Source organism: Hyperolius riggenbachi, chromosome 2 (genome assembly GCF_040937935.1).
Source record: "Hyperolius riggenbachi isolate aHypRig1 chromosome 2, aHypRig1.pri, whole genome shotgun sequence".
Classification (NCBI taxonomy): domain Eukaryota; kingdom Metazoa; phylum Chordata; class Amphibia; order Anura; family Hyperoliidae; genus Hyperolius; species Hyperolius riggenbachi.
This window is the reverse complement of record NC_090647.1, coordinates 27,015,005-27,041,352: the sequence shown is the minus strand read 5'-3', so window position 1 is coordinate 27,041,352 and position 26,348 is coordinate 27,015,005. Positions and strand designations below refer to the sequence as shown.

Genomic DNA, 26,348 nt, shown 5'->3' with positions numbered 1-26,348 from the left:
ATCGGCGCCATAAATTGTGATAGGGACGTAATTTAAATGGTGTAATAAGCGGGACAAATGGGCACATAAAATGCATGGGTTTTAATTACTGTAGCATGTATTAATTTTAAACTATAATGGCCAAAAACTGAGAAATAATGATTTTTTTCCATTTCTATCTTAATCTTCCTGTTAAAATGTATTTACAGTAAAGTGGCTCTTAGCAAAATGTACTACCTAAAGAAAGCCTAATTAGGGGCGGAAAAAACGAGATATAGATCAATTAATTTTGATAAGTAGCGATAAAGTTATTAGCGAATGAATGGGAGGTGAACATTGCTCGGATGCATAAGATTTTCAAAGCTGTAGGCTGAAGTGGTTAAAGGTAAATATTTACGTTGCTGCCATTCTTACACTGTTAATGGCAGAGGCCTCAAACCTGCTACAGTGGGTCATTATGTGACTGGGGTACAAATTCACTAAAGGGGTGGAGCCACAAACAGCCAATCAGATTTCTTTGCTGGATAAACTGCTTCCATTCACACAATTTTGAAATCAGGAACCCGAAAGCTCACAAACTTGGTCATTGAGTGACTGTGTGCCAAGGTTACAAAACGTGGGTGAAGTCACATACAAATTTCACTGGGAAAATGTAAACTGCAGCCCTTCTTCACTGTTAATGGCAGGGTTCTCAAACTTTGCACAGTTGGTTACTTGGTGACTGGGATTCATATTCAGATAAGTGGGTGGAGCCTAAAAAAGCCTATCAAAATGTGCCTATTGATTTTCAAACTGAATATTAAAATTGCTGACATTCTTGCACTGTTTATGGCACAAGCCTCAAACCTAATACAGTCAGTCATTGGGTGACTGGGGTCCAAATTCACTAAAGGGGGTGGAGCCACAAACAGCTAATCAGATTTGGTAGATTGATTTCAGGCATTCTGTTATTGGCAGAGTTCTCAAACTTGACACAGTTGGTCACTGAATGACTGGGATTAATATTTCAGAAAGTGGGTGGAGCCTAAAACAGCCAATCAAAATTCACTGATTGATTTTCAAGGGGAATATTTACATTGCTGCCATTCTTACACTCTTCATAGCAGAGGCCTCAAATCTGGTACAGTCAGTCACTGGCAGACTGGGGTTTAAATTTTGTAAAGGGGGCGGGCCACAAACAGACAATCAGTTTTGTTTAATTTCAATGGGAAAATGCAACTTATTGATGCCAAAGACCACAAAGCTCATAAACTTGGTCATTGAGTGACTGTATGTCAAGGTTAGAAACATCCAAAAACAACTAACTTTTTACATGGGAAAATATAAACTGCAGCCATTCTTATGCTGGGTACACACGTTGCGATTTCCCGCTCGATCCGTGGGATCGATTGGATCAAGATTTCAAAAACTGGGTGGAGTCAAAAACAGATTTCCCCGGGAAAATATAAACTGCAGCACCTTCTTCACTCCTAATGGCAGGGTTCGAAAACTTTGCACAGTTTGTTACTTGATGACTTGGATTAATTTGCAGAAAAGTGGGTGGAGCCTTAAAAAGCCAATCAATATTCACCTGTTGATTTTCAAGAGGAATATTAAAATTGCTGCTATTCTTGCGCAGTTAATGGCACAAGCCTCAAGCCTGGTTCAGTTGGTCATTGGGTCACTGGGGTTAAAACTAAGAAAAGGGGCGGAGCCACAAACAGCCAATCAGATTTGTTTTTATTGATGCCAAGGACCCGAAAGCTCACATACTTGGTCATTGAGTGACTGTGTGTCCAGGTTACAAAAAGTGGGAAGAGCCAAAAACAAATTTCACTGAGAAAATATAAACTGCAGGCCTTTTTACACTGTTAATGGCAGGGTTCTCAAACTTTGCCCAGATGGTCACTGGGTGACTGAGATTTATATTCAGGGAAGTGGGTGGAGCCTATTATAGCCAATCAAAATGCACCTGTTTATTTTCAAGGGGAATATTTAAATTGCTGCTATTATTACACTGTTAATAGCAGATTCCGCAAACCTTCTATAGTTGGTCATTGGGTGACTGGGGTCCAAACGCTGGAGAGGGGTGGAGTCACAAACCGTTAATCTGATTTATTTCATTTCTATGGGAATATACAAATTATTGATGCCAAAGCTCACAAACTTGATCACACTTGAGTGTTTGTGTATAAGGGTTAGAAAAAGTGGGCGGTGCCGACACCAGCCAAATACATACCTGGGCAACGGCGGGCAATCAGCTAGTATATATATATATATATACACACATATATATACACACATATATATATATATATACACACATACACTAGCTGATGACCCGGCGTTGCCCGAGAATGTATTTGGCTGGTGTCGGCTCCGCCCACTTTTTGTAACCTTAACACACAAACACTCAAGTGTGATCAAGTTTGTGAGCTTTGGCATCAATAATTTGTATATTCCCATAGAAATTAAACAAATCACATAGGCTGTTTGTGACTCCGCCCCTCTCCACGCATTTGAACCCCAGTCACCCAATGACTAACTGTAGCAGGTTTAACCTCTCTAGCATTCTAGACAAGCTGAGCTTGTCCAGAGACGCTAGAGGGCACCGCTCAGGCCCCGCTGGGCCGATTTGAATAATTTTTTTTTAAAAGTGCTTGCTGCGTGTCCTACCCAATCGCCGCCAATCCGCCGCCACCCGACGCGAAAAAGGGCCCCCAACCCCACAGACCCTGTGCGCAGCCTGGCCAATCGCGGCCAGGCTGCGCTTTGGGGTGGATCGGGAGTCCCTGTGATGTCACGACGTCACTCCGTTCATCGCCATGGCGACGGGGGAAGCCCTAAAGGAAATCCCGTTCAGAACGGGATTTCCTTATGGGCATGATCGCCGGCGGCGATCGGAAGGGTGGGAGGGAAAGAGCAGCAAGAGGAGAATCATGTAGCTAGCGCTAGGCTAGCTACATGATATAAAAAAAAAAAAATCGGCATGGCCGCAGGAATCAGAACGCCCAGCAGCTTAAGACATCTTCTATTAACAGTTTAAAAATGGTAGAAATTTAAATATTCCCCTTGAAACAGGTGACTTTTGATTGGCCATTATAGGCTCCACCCACTTCCCTGAATATTAATCCCAGTCAGCCAATGACCATCTGGGCAAAGTTGCTCACTTTCTGTCTAAGTCAGGACTGAGTCAGCCACTTACATACCTGATATTTAACACTTTCAGGCAGAGAAAGAAAGAAAGGAACACAGCCTAGTTATTTGTGTGCTAGGCACTGTACATACACATGTCTATCTCATCATGTCACTTCGGGTATCCTTCTTTTACTATGGCACCTAGTGTGTTGGTACCACGGCTGTAAAAAAAATTTGAACCAGGCTTATGACTCAAGACGGAGCCTGGAGGTTGTGGTGGTAAAGGGTGGTAAGGCAGGCATAATGATTTCCAGCCACTTCATTTCCCCCTCTTGCCAACAACAGGGGCCAGGAATTCACCAACCACCCAAGCCTGGTTGATTTTGAGAAACGTCAGTCTGTCCACAGACTGTGTGGACAGACGACGAGAGCGCTTCTCAGTCACCACGCCACCGGCTGCACTGAAGCACCTTTTGGACAGCACACTGGAAGGGGGGCAAGCAAGGACTTCCAGGGCGTACTGTGCCAGCTCGCTCCAAATATCCAGGAGCTAGACCCAGTAATCCAAGGGGTCCACAGGGGTGTTGCTCTCAAGGCCACTGTAGGACCCCATATAGTCTGCCACCATCCGGGTCAGGCGCTGGTTCTGGCTTTGAGAGCCAAATGCTGCTGCAGGCTCCTCCTCACTCGGCAGCTGTACCAGCGTGGCGTACAGCGCCTTTGTGAGAGACAGCAGGTTTGATGGGCGCCTGCTGCTGATGGACGCAGGCACCTGCTGCTGCGCTGGCTGGACTGTGACAGTAGGGGAGGGGAAGTCTGGGGGAAGGCTTCCTCCAAGCGCCGAACCAGGGACCGCTGCAACTCCCTCATTTGGCGCACAGGGTCTCCTCCTGCTGCAGCTTTCCCTTCAGCCGTGGGTCCAGCATCAGCATCCACATGCCCTCCCGACCATGCATCTCTTTGACCCTTGGGTCCCTGCGCAGGCACTGCAACATGTGCACTGCCATGGGGAAGAGGGCACATGATCTTCATCACCCCCAGTGCTGTCCTCCTCCTCTGATTCATGAGCCTCCCCCTGATTTCTCCACCACCGCACCACTGCAGCAGCACTCGGCTGTGCCTCCTCATCCTCCAGGTCAGGGACCTCCAATTCCTCCAACTCCAAGTCCTCAACCTCATCCTCCTCCTGCCGCACAGAGGTGGACTGTGCAGATGGCTGCTGCTCCTGCTGGATCAAAGCTGCCTCTCCCACTTCCAGCAGAGCATCCAGGGCCTTGTGCAGCATGTACACCATGGTCACCCACTCGCAAACTGACGCACAGTCCCGGCTGACCATGTTGGTGGCCTCCAGGAAGGGTGCCAGGACAAAGCACACCAGCTGCATTTTGCTCCAATCAGCACTGCGTATGATCTCCGGGAGGTGGCTGGTGCTGGTCCCGAACACGGTGGCATTGGCGGTGACTTTGGCCAAGTTATGGTTGACAGCCTGCCTCTGCTCAACCAGACGTTCCAACATGGCCAGGGTGGAATTCCACCGTGTTGGAACGTCGATGATCAGACGGTGCCATGGCAGGTTCAGCTCCAGCTGCACGGCTTCCAGGGCCACTGAGGCACCGCCCGAGTGGTGGAAATAACCCACCGTTTTCTGCGCACCTTTCAAAAGTGGCTCCATTACCTGGTAGGTGCGCAGGAATTTCTGCACCACCAGGTTCAGGACATGGGCCAGACAGGGGATGTGGGTGAGGTCTCCCCGGTGGATGGCAGCAACAAGGTTGGCCCCATTGTCGGACACCACCTCTCCGACTCTAAGGCCTCTGGGGGTCAGCCAACGCCACTCCTGCTCCTGGAGTTTAGCCAGGACGTGGCGTGCTGTCAGGCTTTGCTTCCCCAGGCTGACCATCTCCAGCAGCGCTTGACAGTGGCGGGCCTTCACACTGCTGCTGAGGCGGGGGCGTTTGGCGGCGGCGGGTTTGCCGGAGGGTGGAACCGGAGCAGAGGAACCTGCTGCACTTCCCCTGACCCTGCTGCGGGGTGGCACCACCCACTGGCTTGATGCTGCTGCTGTCCCCTCCTCACCCCCTTCCACCAACTGACCCAATGAGCGGTAAAGGACAGGTAGCGGCCTGTCCCGAACCGGCTTGACCATGAGTCCATGGTTACATGGACCCGCGCCCCCACTGCATGGTCAAGCCCACATTCCACGTTGCCCACAGTGAAGCGGTGTACTGCTGGGATGGCCGTTCGGGAAAAATAGTGCCGACTGGGGACAGGCCAATCCGGCGCTGTGCACTGCAGGAGTGCATGCATGTGGCTCCCCTCCTGCACAAAGGAGTATGGGAGGAGCTTGGAGGTCATGGCTCATGCAAGCAGGCCGTTAAGCAGGCGGATCCAACGGCTGCTGGGGGGCTGAGCCCTGACCGCAAAGGACTCGGTCAAACAGGTCTGGTGGCGTTTCTGGCTTGCACAGGAAGCCGAGGAGGGAGCAGAGGAGACCACTGAGGACTGGCTGCCTGAACAGGCCTCAGTGTCGGCAGGAGTGGCAAAGGGGGTTCCGGTGGTGGTGGTTTTGGCTGGAACACTATCAGCGCCAGCTTCCTTTAGCCTCAGGAACTCCTGATGTTCAGTGTAATATTTATTTGCCTGGTGGTTAATGAAGCTGGAGGTGCCATAGTTGGCGGGGGTGCAACCTCTGCTCAGCTTCACCTGGCATACCTTACATGTGACGGACTTGCTGTCCACTGATGGAAGATCAAAGAACTGCCGTATTGGGGATAAAAATTTCCCCTTACGCCCTGATTGGGCTGCTGCTTTTCTCCCTGCAGTGGTTGCGGTTGGGGCCTGGGGTTGAGTGGTGTGGCTGGTGGTGGTAGCGGCAGAAGATGAAGCAACAGGCTGTGGGTCACGCATTACACACCCACTGCTGCTCCTGCCAATGTCAGCAATGCTGATCCTCTTAGACAGACCCACCGACGCATCCTCCTCCTCTGACTCACAGCTAACAACTTCCCCCCTCCTGTGGTTGGTAGTCTTGGTCCTTCACCTCATCATCATAATTATCAGCATCATCATACTCCCCCTCACACAACTGCTGGGATGTTGTGGACCCCCCAACTCCTCTTCTGCTGACACATCAGGCAAGGACCCCTCCCCAACAATCACCGTCACCATCTGTGACTCCTCCACATATCTTAAAGTGCACAGAATATCCTCCTCAAAGTCATGCACTGCTGCTGGGCGGCTGCTGCTGCTCCTGCCAACAGGAGTGGTGGTGGGGTGGAGCTCTCTGTTGTAGAGCTGGTGGTTCCCTGCTCATCCACCATTAGCTGCATCACAGGCTCTGCGTCTTTCTCCTCCAATTTGCGGCGCCGACCCTGCTGAAAAATTGCCGCTACACGCTGCTGCGCATCTGCAGCGTGACTCCCCTTATCAGCTGGGCGCCCAGTGCATCCACGGGCAGTGGCTACCGGCGGAATGAACATTGGTGCGGCAGAACTGCTGGAGGTGACGGTGCCAGCGTTCCCTCTTTTCTTGCCCTTTCCCCGGGTGCCAGTTCCAGCAGACATGAAGATAGTACAACTAGTTTGTGTGATGGTGGATGATTGATGGATGTGGGGTACTTGTACTTTATTGCAATCGGGGTAATTGGTGTTGGACTTTAATCAGCACTGACAGACAGCAGAGTAGAAGACAGTGTGCACACTAACGGTCTAGACTGTCACACTCACACACACTGGCACTCAGCACAGAGACAGCAGCACTGCAGTAACCTGTAGTAAGATACACAGTACTCTAACAACTAACTGCAGTACTAACTAACTACACACAATAGCACAGTAATCCTATTACCTAAACTATAATACTGTACCTATTAAGGCTAATAATAAAAGGCTAATAATAATAATAAGTACTAAGTACTAATAGCTAAAGGCTAATAATATAGCACTGGGCAGGCCTATGTGCACAATAGAGATGGGCCGAACGGTTCGCCGGCGAACGGTTTCCGGCGAACTTCGGTGGTTCGCGTTCGCCTCCCGCAGGCGAACGTTTCCGGAAGTTTGGTTCGCCCCACAATGCACTATGAGGGTCAACTTTGACCCTCTTCATTACAGTCAGCAGGCCCAGTGTAGCCAATTAGGCTACACTAGCCCCTGGAGCCCCACCCCCCTTATATAAGGCAGGCAGCGGCGGCCATTACGGCCACTCGTGTGCCTGCATTAGAGAGAGTAGGGCGAGCTGCTGTCTGTCTCTCATAGGGAAAGATTAGTTAGGCTTAGCTTTTCCTGGCTGCATACCTGTTCTGTTCAGTGAGCCGACTGCATACCTGTTCAGTGATCCTGCCACTGCATACCTGTTCTGTGAACCCACCCACCACTGCATACCTGTTCAGTGATCCTGCCACTGCATACCTGTTCTGTGAACCCACCCACCACTGCATACCTGTTCAGTGATCCTGCCACTGCATACCTGTTCTGTGAACCCACCCACCACTGCATACCTGTTCAGTGATCCTGCCACTGCATACCTGTTCTGTGAACCCACCACTGCATACCTGTTCAATGATCCTGCCACTGCATACCTGTTCTGTGAACCCACCACTGCATACCTGTTCTGTGAACCCACCCACCACTGCATACCTGTTCAGTGATCCTGCCACTGCATACCTGTTCTGTGAACCCACCACTGCATACCTGTTCTGTGAACCCACCCACCACTGCATACCTGTTCAGTGATCCTGCCACTGCATACCTGTTCTGTGAACCCATCACTGCATACCTGTTCTGTGAACCCACCACTGCATACCTGTACTGTGAACCCACCACTGCATACCTGTACTGTGAACCCACCACTGCATACACCACTGCATACCTGTTCTGTGAACCCACCACTGCACACCTGTTCAGTGATCCTGCCACTGCATACCTGTTGTGAACCCACCACTGCATACCTGTTCAGTGATCCTGCCACTGCATACCTGTTCTGTGAACCCACCCACCACTGCATACCTGTTCAGTGATCCTGCCACTGCATACCTGTTCAGTGATCCTGCCACTGCATACCTGTTCTGTGAACCCACCACTGCATACCTGTTCAGTGATCCTGCCACTGCATACCTGTTCAGTGATCCTGCCACTGCATACCTGTTCAGTGATCCTGCCACTGCATACCTGTTCTGTGAACCCACCACTGCATACCTGTTCTGTGAACCAACCCACCACTGCATACCTGTTCAGTGATCCTGCCACTGCATACCTGTTCTGTGAACCCATCACTGCATACCTGTTCTGTGAACCCACCACTGCATACCTGTACTGTGAACCCACCACTGCATACCTGTTCAGTGATCCTGCCACTGCATACACCACTGCATACCTGTTCTGTGAACCCACCACTGCATACCTGTTCAGTGATCCTGCCACTGCATACCTGTTCTGTGAACCCACCACTGCATACCTGTTCTGTGAACCCACCACTGCATACCTGTTCTGTTCAGTGGACCCGCCACTGTATACCTGTTTAGTGAACCCGCCACTGCATACCTGTTGTGTTCAGTGAACCCGCCACTGCATACCTGTTCTGTTCAGTGGACCCGCCACTGTATACCTGTTTAGTGAACCCGCCACTGCATACCTGTTGTGTTCAGTGAACCTGCCACTGCATACCTGTTCTGTGAACCCGCCACTGTATACCTGTTCTGTTCAGTGAACCCGCCACTGTATACCTGTTCAGTGAACCCGCCACTGCATACCTGTTGTGTTCAGTGAACCCGCCACTGCATACCTGTTCTGTTCAGTGGACCCGTCACTGTATACCTGTTTAGTAGTGAACCTTAATTACACTACCTGATTGATGTATACACATGCAAGATGTTTTAAAGCACTTTAGGCCTGTCATTTAGCATTCAATGTGATTTCTGCCCTTAAAACGCTGCTTTGCGTCAAATCCAGATTTTTCCCGGGGACTTTTGGCATGTATCCCACTCCGCCATGCCCCCCTCCAGGTGTTAGATCCCTTGAAACATCTTTTCCATCACTTTTGTGGCCAGCATAATTTTTTTTTTTTTTCAAAGTTCGCATCCCCATTGAAGTCTATTGCGGTTCGCGAACTTTAACGCGAACCGAACCTTCCGCGGAAGTTCGCGAACCCGGTTCGCGAACCTAAAATCGGAGGTTCGGCCCAACTCTAGTGCACAACAGTACACAGACACAGACAGTCACAGGACCTAGAGAGCTGCTGCAGCCTGCAGCCAGAAGCACAGAGACTGACACACTAACTACACTCATAACACAACTAGCTATCTACACAACAATACAACAGTGGTATTGTCACGATTGGTGTAGCAACTCAGATGTCTGATTATTGTGTGATCTGCAGAATCACCAATAATACAGACTCTATACCTGATTATGTGGTGATCTGCAGGATCACCAATAATGCAAGTATAGATTGCAGATATATAAATGTGTATGGTGTTTGGTGCACAGTACAATAAATAGATAGATCTCACCAGAGGAGCTGGCGAGCACTATCTGCCACAACAAGGCTAGGCCTCACCAGAGGAGCTGGTGAGCACTATCCGCCACAACAAGGCTAGGCCTCACCAGAGGAGCTGGTGGGCACAATCTGTAATTAACGCTAGACCTCACCAGAGGAGATGGTGGGTAGTAGCTGCAAGAGTAACTGATAGTTTAATGAGACCTCACCAGGGGAGCTGGTGGGTACTATCCGCAACAGTAACTGTATAGTTCGGCTAAACCTTACCAGAGGAGCTGGTAAGGTACTATCAGTCATAGTAACTGAATAGTTTGGCTGGACCTTACCAGAGGAGCTGGTAAGGTACTATCTGCAAAAGTGACTGTATAGTTTGGCTAGACCTTACCAGAGGAGCTGGTAAGGTACTATCAGTCATAGTAACTGAATAGTTTGGCTGGACCTTACCAGAGGAGCTGGTAAGGTACTATCTGCAAAAGTGACTGTATAGTTTGGCTAGACCTTACCAGAGGAGCTGGTAAGGTACTATCAGTCACAGTAGCGGAATAGTTTTAACTAAACCTCACCAGAGGAGCTGGTGGGTACTTTCAAAAGAGCACCTCACCAGTGGCGAGGGCCCACTGGTGAGTAGAGAGATCAGACAGGCAAGGTTCGGCAACGTGAGTCTCCTCTGACGTCAGCCGATAAGCCGGTCAGCTGACGCGCCTCCTCCCAGCATAAAGGTCCTGTCTCTGCGCGCGCCCGCGCGAGACAGTGACCCTATGAGCAAATGACAGACCCGTCCTCTGCGTGCTAGACGACGGAGGAACGGGCAGAGAAGCGGACATGGGCACGGAGGCAGCTGCGGTGATGGTGCTGTTCGCCGCAGCTGCCCAGCCCGTTGTTACAGGTATAATGCAGGTGTTAAGCTGCAAAAACGCTGGGTTTTTACACAGTATAATGCACTTGCTTCAGCCAAACACACTAGAGATATTTCTCAGTGGCAGTCTCAAAGCAAGGACGACTATATCCATCATGTCCGCCGCTTTATATACAGGGGGGGGGGGGGCTGGCCAGACTTCCTCTCTGTGATTGGTTGCTAGGGCTTCTGCTGGGAGCCCTCTGATTGGCTCAATGACGTCATGGACGTCATCTCCATGGTAACAGTACCTGGATCTGGATATTCCCCGGATATCTGCGGATATCCGGGGTATGCGGGCAAATATCCGCATAGAGCTATCCGGATTTGGGCCCAGGTATCCGAGATGCGGATCCGGCCGGATAGCGTAAAAAAGGTCGGATATCCGGGTTACCCGGATATCCGGAATCTGGATGAGCAACCCTGGTAAGAAGGTTTATATTTTCCCAGTGTATTTGGCTCTGCCCACTTTTTGTAACCTGGACAATGACCAAGTTTGTGAGCTTTCAGGTCCTTGGCATCAATAAAAACAAATCTGATTGGCTGTTTGTGGCTCTGCCCCTTTTATGAATTTGAACCCCTGTGACCCAATGACCAACTGTGCCAGGTTTGAGGCTTGTGCCTTTAACAGTGCAAGAATGGCAGCAATTTTAATATTACCCTTGAAAATAAACAGGCATATGTTGATTGGCTTTTTTAGGTCCACTCACCTTTCTGAATATTAATCCCAGTCACCCAGTAACCAACTGTGCAAAGTTTGAGAACCCTGCCCTTAACAGTGAAGAAGGGTTGCAGTTTTGTTTCCCAGGGAAATCTGTTTTTGACTCCACCCAGTGTTTTTAACCTTGACACACAGTCACTCAATAACCAAGTTAGTGAGCTTTCGGGTTGCTGGCATCAAAATTGTGTGAATAGAAGCAGTTTATCCAGCAAAGAAATCTGATTGGCTGTTTGTGGCTCCGCCCCTTTAGTGAATTTGAACCCCATTCACTTAATGACTGACTGTAGCAGGTTTGAGGCCTCTGCCATTAACGGTGTAAGAATGGCAGCAGTTTCAATATTCCCCTTGAAAATCAATAGGTGCATTTTGATTGGCTGTTGTAGGCTCCACCAACTTTTCTGAATCTTAATCACATTCACCCAGTGCCCAACTGTGTCAGCTTTGAGAGCCCTGCCATTAACAGTGTAAGAATGACTGCAGTTTATATTTTCCCGTGTAAAAAGTTTGTTGTTTTTGGCTCCACCCACTGTTTCTAACCTTGACATACAGTCACTCAATTACCAAGTTTATGAGCTTTGGGGTCCTTGGCATTAAATACGCTGCATTTTTGCATTGATATTAAACAAATCTGATTGGCTGTTTGTAGCCCACCCCCTTTTCAGAATTTAAACCCCAGTCTCCCAGTGACTGACTGTACCAGATTTGAGGAATTTGCCATTAAGAGTGTAAGAATGGTAGCAATGCAAATTTTCCCCTTTAAAATCAATAGGTGAATTTTGATTGGCTGTTGTAGACTCCATCCACTTTCCTGAATATGAATCCCAGTCACCCATTAACCAACTGTGTCAAGTTTGAGAACTCTGCTAATAACAGAATGGCTGAAATCAATCTATAATAATCTAAACATTTGTATTGCGCTTTTCTCCTGTCGGACTCAAAGCGCTCAAGAGCTGCAGCCACTAGGACGCGCTCAAGAGGCCACCCTGCAGTGTTAGGGAATCTTGCCTTGAACTCCTTACTGAATAGGTACTTGACCTAGCCAGGATTCAAACCCTGGTCTCCCATGTCAAAGGCAGAGCCCTTAACCAGTACACTATCCAGCCACTACCAAATCTCACTGGCTGTTTGTAGCTCCACCCTCTTTAGTGAATTTGGACCCCAGTCACCCAATGACTGACTTTATCAGGTTTGAGGCCTCTGCCATTAACAGTGTAAGAATGGTATCAATGTAAATATTCCCCTTAAATTAGTCAATAGGTGAATTTTGATTAGCTGTTGTAGGCTCCGCCCACTTTCTAAATATTAATCATAGTCACTCAGTGGCCTACTGTGTCAAGTTTGGGAACCCTGCCATTAACAGTGTAAGAATGGTTGCAGTTTATATTTTCCCATGTAAAAAATGTAGTTGTTGGCGCTGCCCACTTTTTCTAACCTTGACATACATTCACTCAATTATCAAGTTTGAGCTTTGGGGTCCTTGGTATCAATAATTTGTATATTCCCATTGAAATTAAACAAATCTGATTGGCTGTTTGTGGCTCCGCCCCTTTCTAAATTTGAACCCCAGTCACCCACTGACCAACCGTACCAGGTTTGAGGCATCTGCTATTAACAGTGTAGGAATGGCAGCAATTTAAATATTCCCCTTGAAAATCAACAGGTGAATTTTGATAGGCTATTATAGGCTCCACCCACTTCCCTGAATATTAATCCCAGTCACCCAGTGACCAACTGTCCAAAGTTTGACAACCCTGCCATTAACAGTGTAAGAATGGCTGAAGTTTATTTTTTCCCAGTGAAATTTGTTTTTGGCTCCACCCAGTTTTTGTAACCTGGACACACAGTCACTCAATGACCAAGTTTGTGACCTTTCAGGTTCCTGGCATAAAAAAATGTGTGAATGGAAGCAGGAAATCTGATTGGCTATTTGTGGCCCTACCCCTTTAGTGAATTTGGGCCCCAGTCACCCAATGACCAACTGTAGCAAGTCTGAAGCCTCTGCCATAAACAGTGTAAGAATGGCAGCAGTTTCAATATTCCCCTTGAAAATCAATAGGTGAATTTTGATTGGCTGTTGTAGGCTCCACCCATTTTCCTGAATCTTATTCTCCTTCACCCAGTGGCCAAGTGTGCCAAGTTTGAGAATCCTGCGATTAACAGTCTAAGAATGGCTGCAGTTTACATTTTCCCATTAACTCCCTAGCGTTACGGACGAGCTCTGGCTAGGAGCGGTCTCTTTTTACAATTTTTTTTTCTAAAAACATGTAGCTAGCACTTTGCTAGCTACATGTTGTATCCAATCGCCGCCGCTACCCGCAGATCCGCCGCTACCCGCCGCAAAAGGACCCTCCCCCCAGGACGCATAGCGCAGCCTGGCCAATCACCACCAGGCTGCGCTATGGGGTGGATCTGAACGCCGCATGACGTCAATGACGTCATGCCGTCATGTCCGATCGTTGCCATGGAGACGACAGAAGCCCAGGCAGGAAGTCGCATTCATCGCGGGATCACGGACGCATAAGTATCGCCGGAAAAAAAATAAAAACACATGGGGGAGCCAAGCCAATGGGGGAAGTCATGTAGCTAGCACCAGGCTAGCTACATAAATAAAAAAAAAATATTAACGAAAAACACGCCCACGGCCGCATGGACGCGGAAATCAGGATGCCAGGGAGGTTAAAAATGAATGGCTGAAATTTGATTGGCTGTTTTATGCTCCGCCCACTTTTCCTGGATTTGTAACCTCGGTCACTAAGTGACCAACTGTGCAACTGTGCCAAGTGTGGGGGCTTGATTACTGTGAGAATAGCAGCCTTTTACATTTTTATCCATTGACACGAATGGGTGAAATCTGATTTGCTGCTTGTAGCTCCGCCCAGGTGTGCAGGGGGGATGCGAGACACCCGCAACATATCATCCCAGGTAGTAAGGGATCTGTATACCAAGTTTTGTTCAAATTGGTCTAGACGTTTTCGAGTGATCGCGGCACACACACACACACACGATTTTATATATGTGTGTGTGTGTGTGTGTGTGTGTGTGTGTGTGTGTGTGTGTGTGTGTGTGTGTGTGTGTGTGTGTGTGTGTGTGTGTGTGTGTGTGTGTGTGTGTGTGTGTGTGTGTGTGTGTGTGTGTGTGTGTGTGTGTGTGTGTGTGTGTGTGTGTGTGTGGTATATACATGTATATAAATGTGTTTTTTTTTCTGTTCATTGTTTAAATAAAAAAAAAATGACGTGGGGTTCCCCCTACCAAGCCTCTGTAACCCCTTGCATGCTGGGATAGCCGTGTGGCCCACATGGTCCATGGTATGGGGGGCTCCGTTGCCCCTCCCCTCCGGAGTCCTTGTCCAATCCATGGACAAGGGGCTCTTCCCCACCTCCGGTGCCCCAGGATGAGGTGGGGGCGACGACTCCTTGGGGGGGGTTTCATGGTAGCATCTGGGAGTTTCTTTTAAAGAAGGGGACCCCCAGGTGCCCACCCCCTTACATAGTACTCCTTACCCATTTCCATAAAGGGTTAAAAGAAATAAAAACGTAACAACGAGTAAAGTCCGTAAATATCCTTGAACATGCAACCTTGATTAAAGATCTCCACACCCGACGCCACACACTGCCGCTCCCCCGCGCTGCTCTCCACTATGCTAAGTATTGCTGAGAGCGCTGACCCTTCGGGCACTGCACTGCCAGCTCCCACTGTCCTCCCTGCCCCCCACACCTGTCACCCCCACCCATGCTGGCATCTAGTGCACCCACTAGGTGTCAACATGGGTGAGGGTGATAGGTGCGGGCAGGTGGAGAGGACAGCGGAAGCCGGCGGTGCAGTGTCAGTAGTGACAGCGCTCTCAGCTATACTGATGTAGCTGAGAGCAAATCTTTTTTAAATCTCCCTACATGGCCCCACACTGGTTCCTAAGAAGCCTCGGAGGGAAATTTAAAGATGCTTTTGCTCTCAGCTATAGTATAGCTGAGAGCAGTGTGCTGGGGAACGGCACGTGTGGTGGTGGTGTGTGGAGATCTGTAATCAAGTTGAACAAGGTTACAAGATAGAGGATATTGGCGTGGGACCTTTCCGAGGATATTGGCATGGGAACATTTTTTAAAAGGTAAGGTACAGGTAAGTATTTATAGTTAATTGAGAATATTAAAGGACTTTTCTCGTTGTTGCATTTTTATTTCTGTTAACCCTTTATGGAAATGGGGAGGGGGCATCTTGTTTCCCCTTCTTAAAGGGGACTCCCAGATGCTACCATGTACCCCGCCCCCCCCCCCCCCCCCCCCGCCAGGGAGTCGTCATCCCCACCTCCTTCTGGGGCACCGGAGGAGGGGAAGAGCACAAGGGCTCCAGGGGGTAGGGGAGGCCTGGCTCCCCCCATACCATGGACCATGCGGGCTGGTATAGCTCAGGGTACGAAGCCCCACGTGGCTGGGGCTACACATCCAGGCTATCCCAGCCTGCATGGGGACAAGGGGTTACAGAGGCTTGGGAGGGGGAACCCCAGCCCAGGTCTTTTTTTACATTTAAAAAAATGAGCTGAAAAAAATACATTTATATCTATATATATAACAGAGTAAGTGCCTCAACCTTCAAACAAGAAGAAGAAGTAGTGCCCTGCCCCCAGGGCGTGCCTCAACCTTCAAGCAAGAAGAAGTACTTTGCATGAGATAATGTATGCGTGCTCAAACAAGTTTAAGGCCTCTTTTCCATGGACTGTTGAGCTGTGTGCTCAGCAAGCAGTTACCAGGCAGCAGTGAGCAGATACCAGGCAGCAACAATCAGTTACCAGGCAGCAGTGAGCAGTTGTGAGAGTTTGATAGGCATTTCACTGCCTATGAACAGTCCATGGAAAAGAGGCCTTACCCTAGCAAGTCTGGCTTTGCAAATCTGGCCTAATTGGCTATTTATGAGGCAATGATCATGCAAATTTGCTTTCGCATGCCAAACTATGCAGGGTCAAAAAAACAATACCGCAAAGCAGTCGCCCTGCTACATGCTACATTAGCACTATCCAGGATCGCCACGGGGAGGATTCCCAATGCCCCCTTTTTATACAACCTCAACCGTGGGGTCCCAGGCTCTCTCACTGCCTGGGAACAACAGCGGCACCCCGGAGGGGGAGGCTGGGTGGTGCAGGCGACCCCCCCTCCCCCCCCCAAGCGTGGCCAGTGCCAGGGAGAGCCGTCCGCACCCACCTCCCAATATTAAAAACAGGCACTTGCCTTAACGTCCATTGCGTTCTGCTACATGCACATTAACTTGAGGGTACCACATGAGAAAGGAGTGAAGTATGGGTCACCCCGAGCTTTAGAGCTCAGGGCTGGCTCACATACAACACTCCAGGGGGGGGGGGGGGGGGGGAGGACAGGCGCAGACAACTCACTCCAGGGCTCACACCACTGGAGCAAGCCATCCACCACCTGCCTCCAAAGGCTACAACTGCAAAAAATGCTTTCCATGAGAATATTAATGCGCATGTAGCAAAATCAATGGACGTTAAGGTAAAAGCCTGTTTTTTTATATTAGGAGGTGGGTGCGGACGGGTCTCCCCGGTGCTGGCCACGCTTGGGGAGGTCGGCTGTGCCAGCCAGCCTCCCCCTCCGGGGTGCCGCTGTGGTTCCCAGGCAGTGAGAGAGCCTGGGACCTGCGGTGCCCCCGGTTGTATAAAATGGGGGCATTGGGAATACTCCCTGTGGCGCTCCTGGATAGTGCTAATGTAGTATGAACTAATTCCCACAGGGCGACCGCTTTGCAGTATTGGTTTTTTGACCCTGCATATTTTGGCATGCTAAAGCAAATGCACATTTGCATGAGCATTGCCTCATGAATAGCCAATTAGGCCAGATTTGCAAAGCCAGACTTGCTAGGGTTAAACTCGGTGTTTGAGCACGCATAATTTTTCTCATGGAAAGCATTTTTTTGCAGTTGTATCCTTTGGAGGCAAGTGGTGGATGGCTTGCTCCAGTGGTGTGAGCCCTGGAGTGAGTTGTCTGCGCCTGCCCCCCCTCTCTAGAGTGTTGTATGTGAGCCAGCCCTGAGCTCTAAAGCTTGGGGTGATCCATGCTTCACTCCTTTCTCATGTAGTGCCCCAAGTGAGGCCTGGTGCACACCAAAAACCGCTAGCAGATCCACAAAATGCTAGCAGATTTTGAAACGCTTTTTCTTATTTTTCTGTAGCGTTTCAGCTAGCATTTTGCATTTTTGTGAAGCGTTTTTGGTGTAGTAGATTACATATATTGTTACAGTAAAGCTGTTACTGAACAGCTTCTGTAACAAAACGCCTGCAAAACCGCTCTGAACTGCCGTTTTTCAGAGCGGTTTGCGGTTTTCCTATACTTAAGATTGGAGGAAGAAACGCCCCCGCAATCAAAAATCTGCAGCAGCCCGGGAGTATGCGTTTCTGCAAAACGCCTCCCGCTCTGGTAAGCACCAGCCCATTGAAATACATTACCCAAGCATTTCCACATCCGCAAGTGGATCGGAAAAACGCTGCCGTACTGCTCTGGTGTGCACTAGGCCTTAATGTGCATGTAGCAGAACGCAATGGACGTTAAGGTAAGTGCCTGTTTTTAATATTAGGAGGTGGGTGCGGACGGCTCTCCCCGGCGCTGGCCACATTTGGAGGGTCGGCTGCGCCACCAAGCCTCCCCCTCCGGGGTGCCGCTGTGATTCCCAGGCAGTGAGAGAGCCTGGGACCCTGCGGCACCCCTGTTGTATGGGGGAATTGGGAATCCTCCCCGTGGTGCTCCTGGATAGTGATAATGTAGCATGAACTAATTCCTGCAGGGCGACCGCTTTGCGGTATTGGTTTTTTGACCCTGCATAGTTTGGCATGCGAAAGCAAATGCATATTTGCATGAGTATTGCCTCATGAATAGCCAATTAGGCCAGATTTGCAAAGCCAGGCTTGCTAGGGTTAAACTTGGTGTTTGAGCACGCATAATTTTTCTCATGGAAAGCCTACTTCTTCTTCTTGCTTCAAGGTTGAGGCACGTACTCCATTAGATAAATAGAAGATGCGGCGTATGCTACGACGCGGGTCAGCTAGTACATGTTAATACAGTAACTGTAATTTTACTGCATTTAACACACATACATATATATATATATATATATATATATATATATATATATATATATATATATATATATATATATATATATATATATACTAGCTGATGACTCGGCGTTGTCCGGGTATGTATGTGGCTGGTGTTGGCACCGCCCACTATTTCTAACCGTAACACACAAACATTCAATGACCAAGTTTGTGAGCTTTGGCATCAATAATTTGTTTATTCCCATAGAAATTAAATAAATGAGATTGGCGGTTTGTGACTCTGCCCCTCTCCAGCATTTGAACCCCAGTCACCCAATGACCAACTGTAGCAGGTTTGAGGCATCTGCTATTAACAGTGTAAAAATGGCAGCAATTTAAATATTCCCCTTGAAAATCAACATGTGAATTTTGATTGGCTATTATAGGCTCCACTCCCCTGAAAATGAATCCCAGTCACCCAGTGACCATCTGGGCAAAGTTTGAGAACCCTTGCCATTAACAGTGTAAGAAGGTCTGCAGTTTATATTTTACTAGTGAAATTTGTTTTTGGCTCTTTGTAACCTGGACACACAGTCACTCAATGACCAAGTTTGTGAGCTTTCAGGTCTGTGGCATCATTAAAAACAAATCTGATTAGCTGTTTGTGGCTCCACCCCCTTTTCTGAATTTGAAGCCCAGTGACCCAATAACCAACTGCACCAGGTTTGAGGCTTGTGCCATTAACAGTGCAAGAATTGCAGCAATTTTAATGCGTCCAGTGAAAAATGGCGCCGGCTAAATAATGGCGCCCCCTTCGGCCCGATATTTGTTTAAAATGATATTTATCGTTTTAAAGGTTAAAATAGTGCAGACCTTTTGAACGAAATTTATCGTTTTAAAACTTTTTTTTTTGTCCTGCCCGAACGATATTTATCGTTTTAACCCCTGCTTTGCTGCCGTTTGGAAAATATCTGCCCGCCGGCTTTAATGTTTAATAGTAAAGCCCCCTTAAACGCTAAAAACACTAAATTTGCAGGGAATGTTAAGAAAAATATTACGAACAAGAGAAAAAAATTTTGTTTCAAAAAGACCTTATAGTTTTTGAGAAAATCGATTTTGAATATTCTCCTTCTGACCGTGGGAAAATTAAACGCCCGCTGACTTTAGCGGTTAATAGCAAAGCCCCTTTCAAATGCCAGAAACACCAAATGTGTAGGGAAATGTTAAGAAGACCAGTGGGAACAAGAAATTTTTTTTTTTTTTCAAAAAGACCTTATAGTTTTTGAGAAAATCGATTTTAAATCTTCAAAGAGAAAATTTATCTATTTAAATCGCAATGACATTTCTGCGGAAACAATTCCCGCCGACTTTAGCAGTTAATAGCAAAGTCCCCTTAAATCCTAGCAACACCAAATTTGCAGGATATGTTAAAAAGATACTGGGAAACAATATTTAAAAAAAAATTGAAATTTTTGGGTTATGTTCTGAGTGTGGGAAATTTTTAGAAAAAATGACATGGGTTCCCCCCTCCCGATCCTCTGTAACCCCTTTTCTCCCATGCAGGCTGGGATAGCCGGAATGGGTGCATTGGGTGCCAGCATGGGTGAGGGTGACAGGTGGGGGGAGGCAGGGAGGGCAGCGGGAGTTAGCGGTAATGCGTCTGTATAGTATACTTAGTATAGCAGAGAGCAGTGCGGCGGGGGCGGCGTGTGTGGCGTCGGGGTGGCGGAGATCTTCAATCAAGATGTATCAGAAGGTCGCAGACGTGGGACCTAATTGGCGTGGGATTTTTTTCTCGTGGTTGCGTTTTTATTTCATTTAACCCATTTCTCCTGGGAGGGGAGTGGGCATCTGGGGGTCCCCTTCTTAAAGGGGACTCCCAGATGCCACCATGAACCCCCCCCCCCCAGGGAGTCGTCACCCCCACCTCCTCCTGGGGCACTGGAGGTAGGGAAGAGCCCCTTGTGCATGGATTGGACAAGGGCTCCGGGAGGGGAGGGGAAGGCTTGGCCGCCCCTCCCCCCCTGAGCCCCCCCATACCATGGACCATGCGGGCTGGTATAGCTCAGGGTGCGAAGCCCCAGTTGGCCGGGGCTCCGCAATCTGGCTATCCCAGCCTGCATGGGAGACAAGGGGTTACAGAGGCTCGGGAGGGGGGACCCCACGTCATTTTTTCAAAAAATTTCCCACACTCAGAACATAACCCAAAAATTTAAATAAAAAAAAAAATTCAATTTTTTTTTTAAATATTGTTTCCCAGTATCTTTTTAACATATCCTGCAAATTTGGTGTTGCTAGGATGTAAGGGGACTTTGCTATTAACTGCTAAAGTCGGCGGGAATTGTTTCCGCAGAAATGTCATTGCGATTTAAATAGATAATTTTTCTCTTTGAAGATTTAAAATCGATTTTCTCAAAAACTATAAGGTCTATTTGAAAAAAAAAAATCTTCTTGTTCCCACTGTTAACATTTCTCTACACATTTGGCGTTTCTGGCATTTAAAGGGGCTTATTAACCGCTAAAGTCGGCGGGCGTTTAATTTTCCCACGGTCAGAAGGAGAATATTCAAAATCTATTTTCTCAAAAACTATAAGGTCTTTTTGAAAAATAAAAAATTTCTCTTGTTCGTATTATTTTTCTTAACATTCCCTGCAAATTTGGTGTTTTTAGCGTTTAAGGGGGCTTTGCTATTAAACATTAAAGAGAATCTGTATTGTTAAAATCGCACAAAAGTAAACATACCAGTGCGTTAGGGGACATCTCCTATTACCCTCTGTCACAATTTCGCTGCTCCCCGCCGCATTAAAAATGGTTAAAAACAGTTTTAAAAAGTTTGTTTATAAACAAACAAAATGGCCACCAAAACAGGAAGTAGGTTGATGTACAGTATGTCCACACATAGAAAATACATCCATACACAAGCAGGCTGTATACGGCCTTCCTTTTTAATCTCAAGAGATCATTTGTGTGTTTCTTTCCCCCTGCAGCTATCTTCCACTGAAGTGTCAGGCTGTTTCTTCCTGCAGAGTGCAGACAGCTCTGCCCATATGTACTTCCTCAGTATGTGAAAGCCCAGCCAGCTCAGAGGAGGATTTATCCAGCTTGTAAAAGATAATAGAGCAGAGAGAAGCTGCCGTAATCTAAATAACACACAGGCAGTGTGCAGAGAGGGGCTTGGAGGGGAGAGATGCATCACAGAACCACAACACTGAAGAACTTGGCAGCCTTCCAGACACAGGCTGACAAGTCTGACAGGAGAGAGATAAGTTGATTTATTACAGAGACTGTGATAGCAGAAAGTGCTGCAGTAAGCCAGAACACATTAGAATAGATTTTGGAACTTGTAGGATGGAAGAAAACCGGATGAAATTTTTGTTACGGAGTCTCTTTAAAGCCGGCGGGCAGATATTTTCCAAACGGCAGCAAAGCAGGGGTTAAACCGATAAATATCGTTCAGACAGGACAAAAAAAAAGTTTTAAAACGATAAATTTCATTCAAAAGGTCGGCGCCATTTTTTGACCTTTTAAAACGATAATTATCGTTTGATAATGTAAGTGAATGGGGCGCCATTTTTATCTAACGGTGCTGGGCGCCATTTTTCACCGACCAGATTTTAATATTCCCCTTGAAAATGAACAGGTGAATATTGATTGGCTTTCTTAGGCTCTACTCACTTTTCTGAATATTAATCCCAGTCACTTAGTAACCAGCTATATATATATATATATATAGCTTTAAAGCACTTAGCAGCGCCTCAATTTATGGCTTTAAAAGCACTTTAGGGAGCTGCATTGACATGAATCGATAAATATCGTTTTGACATAAAACGATTATCATTTTATGTCAAAATTATATTTATCATTTTAAAACACTTTAGCGACGCCATTATTTAACCGGCGGGATTTTATACTGTATGCCCACCTGGTGTCCCCGATGTTCCCCATCCAGCCTGCAGGACACACAGATACAGGCAGCGTCCTCAGTGCAGTAATACTCCAGGATCTTCTTATGGGCGGAGCATTTCCTGTTCTCCAGGGAAGTGTTGGGGTCACACAAGACGTGTTCTGGTGCCTTGCTGTGGGCTCTCAGATGATTATCACACAGAGAAGCGTCACAATGCAGACAGGACATAACAGCCGGTACAGCAGAGTGAATGCAGTAAGTACAGCGGACTCCGGCCTCCTTCTGATCTGGAGTAGACATGAGACTCTCTGCTATCTTCCTCAGGGCAATGTTCCTCTGCAGTGCTGGCCGCTCCATAAACTGCTCTCTACATTCAGGACAGGAATAACCTCCAGACCCCTCTTGTGTATCCAGCACATGATCAATACAGACCTGGCAGAAGTTGTGGCCACATCTCAGGTTTACAGGATCTGTATAAACACTCAGACAGACGGGACACTCCAGCTCCTTGCTCAGATCAGCGGACGCCATCGCTGCAGCAGAAAAAGGAAATAGAATGAGTTTCTGTTTGTCAGAGAGTGTCCCACAAGCAGTTGTATAATCATTTGCCTGGGGTGAGGCTGAGCTAATCCAGATTGCAACAACAGAGCTTTTGACTCAGACTACAGTAACGCACTTTGCCTGCTATCACTACTGAAACTTCTACAACTAAAAATGAATCAGGAACTTTGACTTTATATATTTTTTTTTTTAACTTGTTTATATTGTCCATCAAGTAAATTACTTAATAGACACTGGGGTTAATTAATACAGCTTTTATGTTGAGTTATCTAACCTTAACTCACAATTTATCTCTCCTTAAAGTGAAGTCTCCTTAAGTCATAAAAAAATGAGTTTTACTCACCTGGGGCTTCCCTCAGCCCCCTGCAGCTGATCGGTGCCCTCACCGTGTCTCTCTGATCCTCCCGTCCCCGCCGGCGGCTACTTCCGGTTTCACCGTCAGGACCCGACAGGCTGGGAACGCGAGTGATTCTTCGCGTTCCCAGCTACAATATCGCCCCCTATACTGCTATTGCGGCCGACATACACTACACACACACACACTGTACACACATACACTACACACACACACTGTACACACATACACTACACACACACACTGTACACACATACACTACACACACACACTGTACACACATACACTACACACACACACTGTACACACATACACTACACACACACACACACACTGTACACACATACACTACACACACACACTGTACACACATACACTACACACACACACTGTACACACATACACTACACACACACACACTGTACACACATACACTACACACACACACTGTACACACATACACTACACACACACACTGTACACACATACACTACACACACACACTGTACACACATACACTACACACACACACACACACACACTGTACACACATACACTACACACACACACTGTACACACATACACTACACACACACACTGTACACACATACACTACACACACACACTGTACACACATACACTACACACACACACACACTGTACACACATACACTACACACACACACTGTACACACATACACTACACACACACACTGTACACACATACACTACACACACACACACTGTACACACATACACTACAAACACACACACCTTCCATATACCTTGATTTTGCTGCAGGTAGGGGTCACATCCAGAGCAAACCACCAGGCAAAGGCAATCAGTCTGCTGCATCACCATCACGCTTCCAGGAAGTCCCGTGTGGTTGGTCACATGGCAGGAAGCCAGTCCTGCTGTTTCCTAGCAACAGTAAAGCTGCAGCCACCGCACATAATTTCTAAGGAAGAGGACATGGGGACTGGGCAAATGGGAACAGGGTGGTAATTAATCGTCATTGGCTGAATTTGCCACTGTAATAAGCAGCTGCCCTAAGTTAAGGATGTTCCTCCTTGTTCTTCTAGGCAATGTTGCAGGAAGACGGGGATACTTCCATTCAGGTGCAGCTGAACCCGTCTCCCTATTGTTGCCTAACAATAGTAACCCTGCAGCTGCACTAATTAGACACGGGAGAGAGAGGGACTGGGGGGAGGAGGCTGGCACTAGAGGAAAGCAAGCGCAAACGGGAGAGCACATTGCCCCTTTATGGTGAAAAAGCTTACTTCTTTGCTCTCCCATACAGCTGCTGCTGATGCTTCCTGGAGGGGGACAGGGTTGTAAGGGGCGGGCTTGCTTGCTGGCTGCCTCTCTCATTGGCTGGAGAGAGGCACCAGCGTGAGAAGCAGGATTATCGATTGGAGGGCATGGGCAAGGAGGGAACGGAAGGAGGCAATAGAAGCCTTAGGCTTCTTAAAGAGGAACTGTAATGACAAAATGTCCCCTGGGGGGTACTCACCTCGGGTGGGGGAAGCCTCTGGATCCTAATGAGGCTTCCCACGCCGTCCTCCATCCCTCAGGGGTCTCGCTGCAGCCCTCCGTGCAGCGGTGACGTCAATATTTACCTTCCTGGCTCCTGCACAGGTGCTCTGACGGCTGTCGGCTCCGAAGTACGCGGAAATACCCGATCTCCGTCAGGTCTGCTCTACTGCGCAGGCGCAAGTTTCCGGCGCCTGCGCAGTAGAGCGGACCCGACGGAGATCGGGTATTTCCGTGCCGAAAGCATCCACAGCGCCCCGCTGGAGCCAGCAAAGGTATATATTGAAGCTACAGTCGGCTCTGTCGCCGGCTGTTCGGAGGGCTGCAGCGAGACCCCCGTGGGTCATTAGGATCCGGAGGCTTCCCCCACCCGAGGTGAGTACCCCCCAGGGGAGGTTTTTGTTGTTACAGAGTCTCTTTAAGAGCTGCCACTCAGGAGTTGGGACCAGGCTGCCTATAGCCGCGGTGCGCACATGCGCACACAAGATCGTGGCAGTATTTACTTTTTAGACGGACGCATGTCCCAAAGTACGGACAGGTAGGGACAGGGTAAATTTAAGGTCATTAGTACGGACTGTCCGTACTTTCACGGACGGTTGGCAACACTGCTGGTTTGTAAACTTTGTGGTCTTTGGCATCAATAATTTGCTTTGAAATTAAGCAAATCTGATTGGCTGTGGCTCCATCCCCTTTTCTGTATTTGAACCCCAGTGACTCGATGACCAACTGCACCAGGTTTGAGGCTTGTGCCATTAACAGTGCAAGAATGGCAGCAATTAAATATTCCCCTTGAAAATCAATAGGTGAATTTTGATTGGCTTTTGTAGCCTCCACCCATTTTTCATGAATATTAATCCCGGTCACCCAGTGTCACAGGAGCCCTAGTGGCTGACCGCACTTAGCCTTCTAAACGGTGCCAGCGCACGGATCGTGCGAACTCTGGTCGCAGTCAGTGCGCAGGAACCGTTAAGAATTAGCCGCAGACAACTCAGAAGGGAGCCTGTGAGACACGGGTAATTACAACGTCACCCACTGGTTCAGAGTAAACTGCCACCACCGCGGTTACCATGGGACCGTGGAGCCCACTAACTGACTGACTAGTCCTGCGAATAAAACGGTTAAACACACGGTATTCTGTCTAGCCAACAACAAACAAACAGTAGCGTATCTTCAGAGACCCGGGATCAGTTCTGTGTGTGTGCTGATAAGCAGGGTAGCGGACAGTGAATGACTTGGAGAAAGTCGTTTATTCACGCAATATAAATAATTAATATATACAGACAATTATTAAAATCACAATTATTAAGACAGTAATAGCCAGTATAAAAAATAAAAGAAGGGAGAAAAATACTTAGTTCCTGGAAAGATGTCCTTTTTGTGGGAAAACAGAGTTCTGGGTTTCAATTTGAGTTCAGAGTTCAGACCAGGTGGATGCCAGCATATCCTCAAGCTGGCATCTGATGAGTTCAAGATGTTTCAGTGTGGAGGACACTGAGTTTGGGTCCTCTGCCATTCTTATGCCCCTGCTTCAGTAGGAGGGAGTGAGGGCGGGGAGCCATACACCCCCTTAGAAGATGAGATGAGCCCTCCCCTTGTCCTGGGGGCTAGAAATCATATCTACCCATATATGGGCTCTATCTCACAGAACCGTACAGGTCAGGGCAGATTTATTAACATTTTCAGGTCTGTCTCGATTTACCCAGCGCCCTGATACCAGACATGAGGGGTGGGACCCCTGTGGTATCATCAGGGCATTTT

General features: G+C 48.0%; 1 protein-coding gene across 2 annotated transcripts in view; it reads right to left on the bottom strand.

The window, feature by feature from the left end:
* LOC137545400 (E3 ubiquitin/ISG15 ligase TRIM25-like) overlaps positions 1-23,916 on the bottom strand; it is a 29,563-nt gene extending 5,647 nt beyond the window's left edge. The window contains exons 1-2 of one of the 2 annotated variants that reach the window (XM_068266583.1): positions 23,843-23,916; positions 22,160-22,674 (exon numbers count right to left, since the gene is read on the bottom strand). In XM_068266583.1, the coding sequence (XP_068122684.1) occupies positions 22,160-22,674; positions 23,843-23,912 (585 nt within the window). In that variant the 5' untranslated portion in view covers positions 23,913-23,916. Of the gene's footprint in view, positions 1-22,159; positions 22,675-23,045; positions 23,221-23,842 lie in introns of those variants that run through there. The other variant, XM_068266584.1, reaches the window with a different exon arrangement.
* Positions 23,917-26,348: the final 2,432 nt, after the last annotated feature.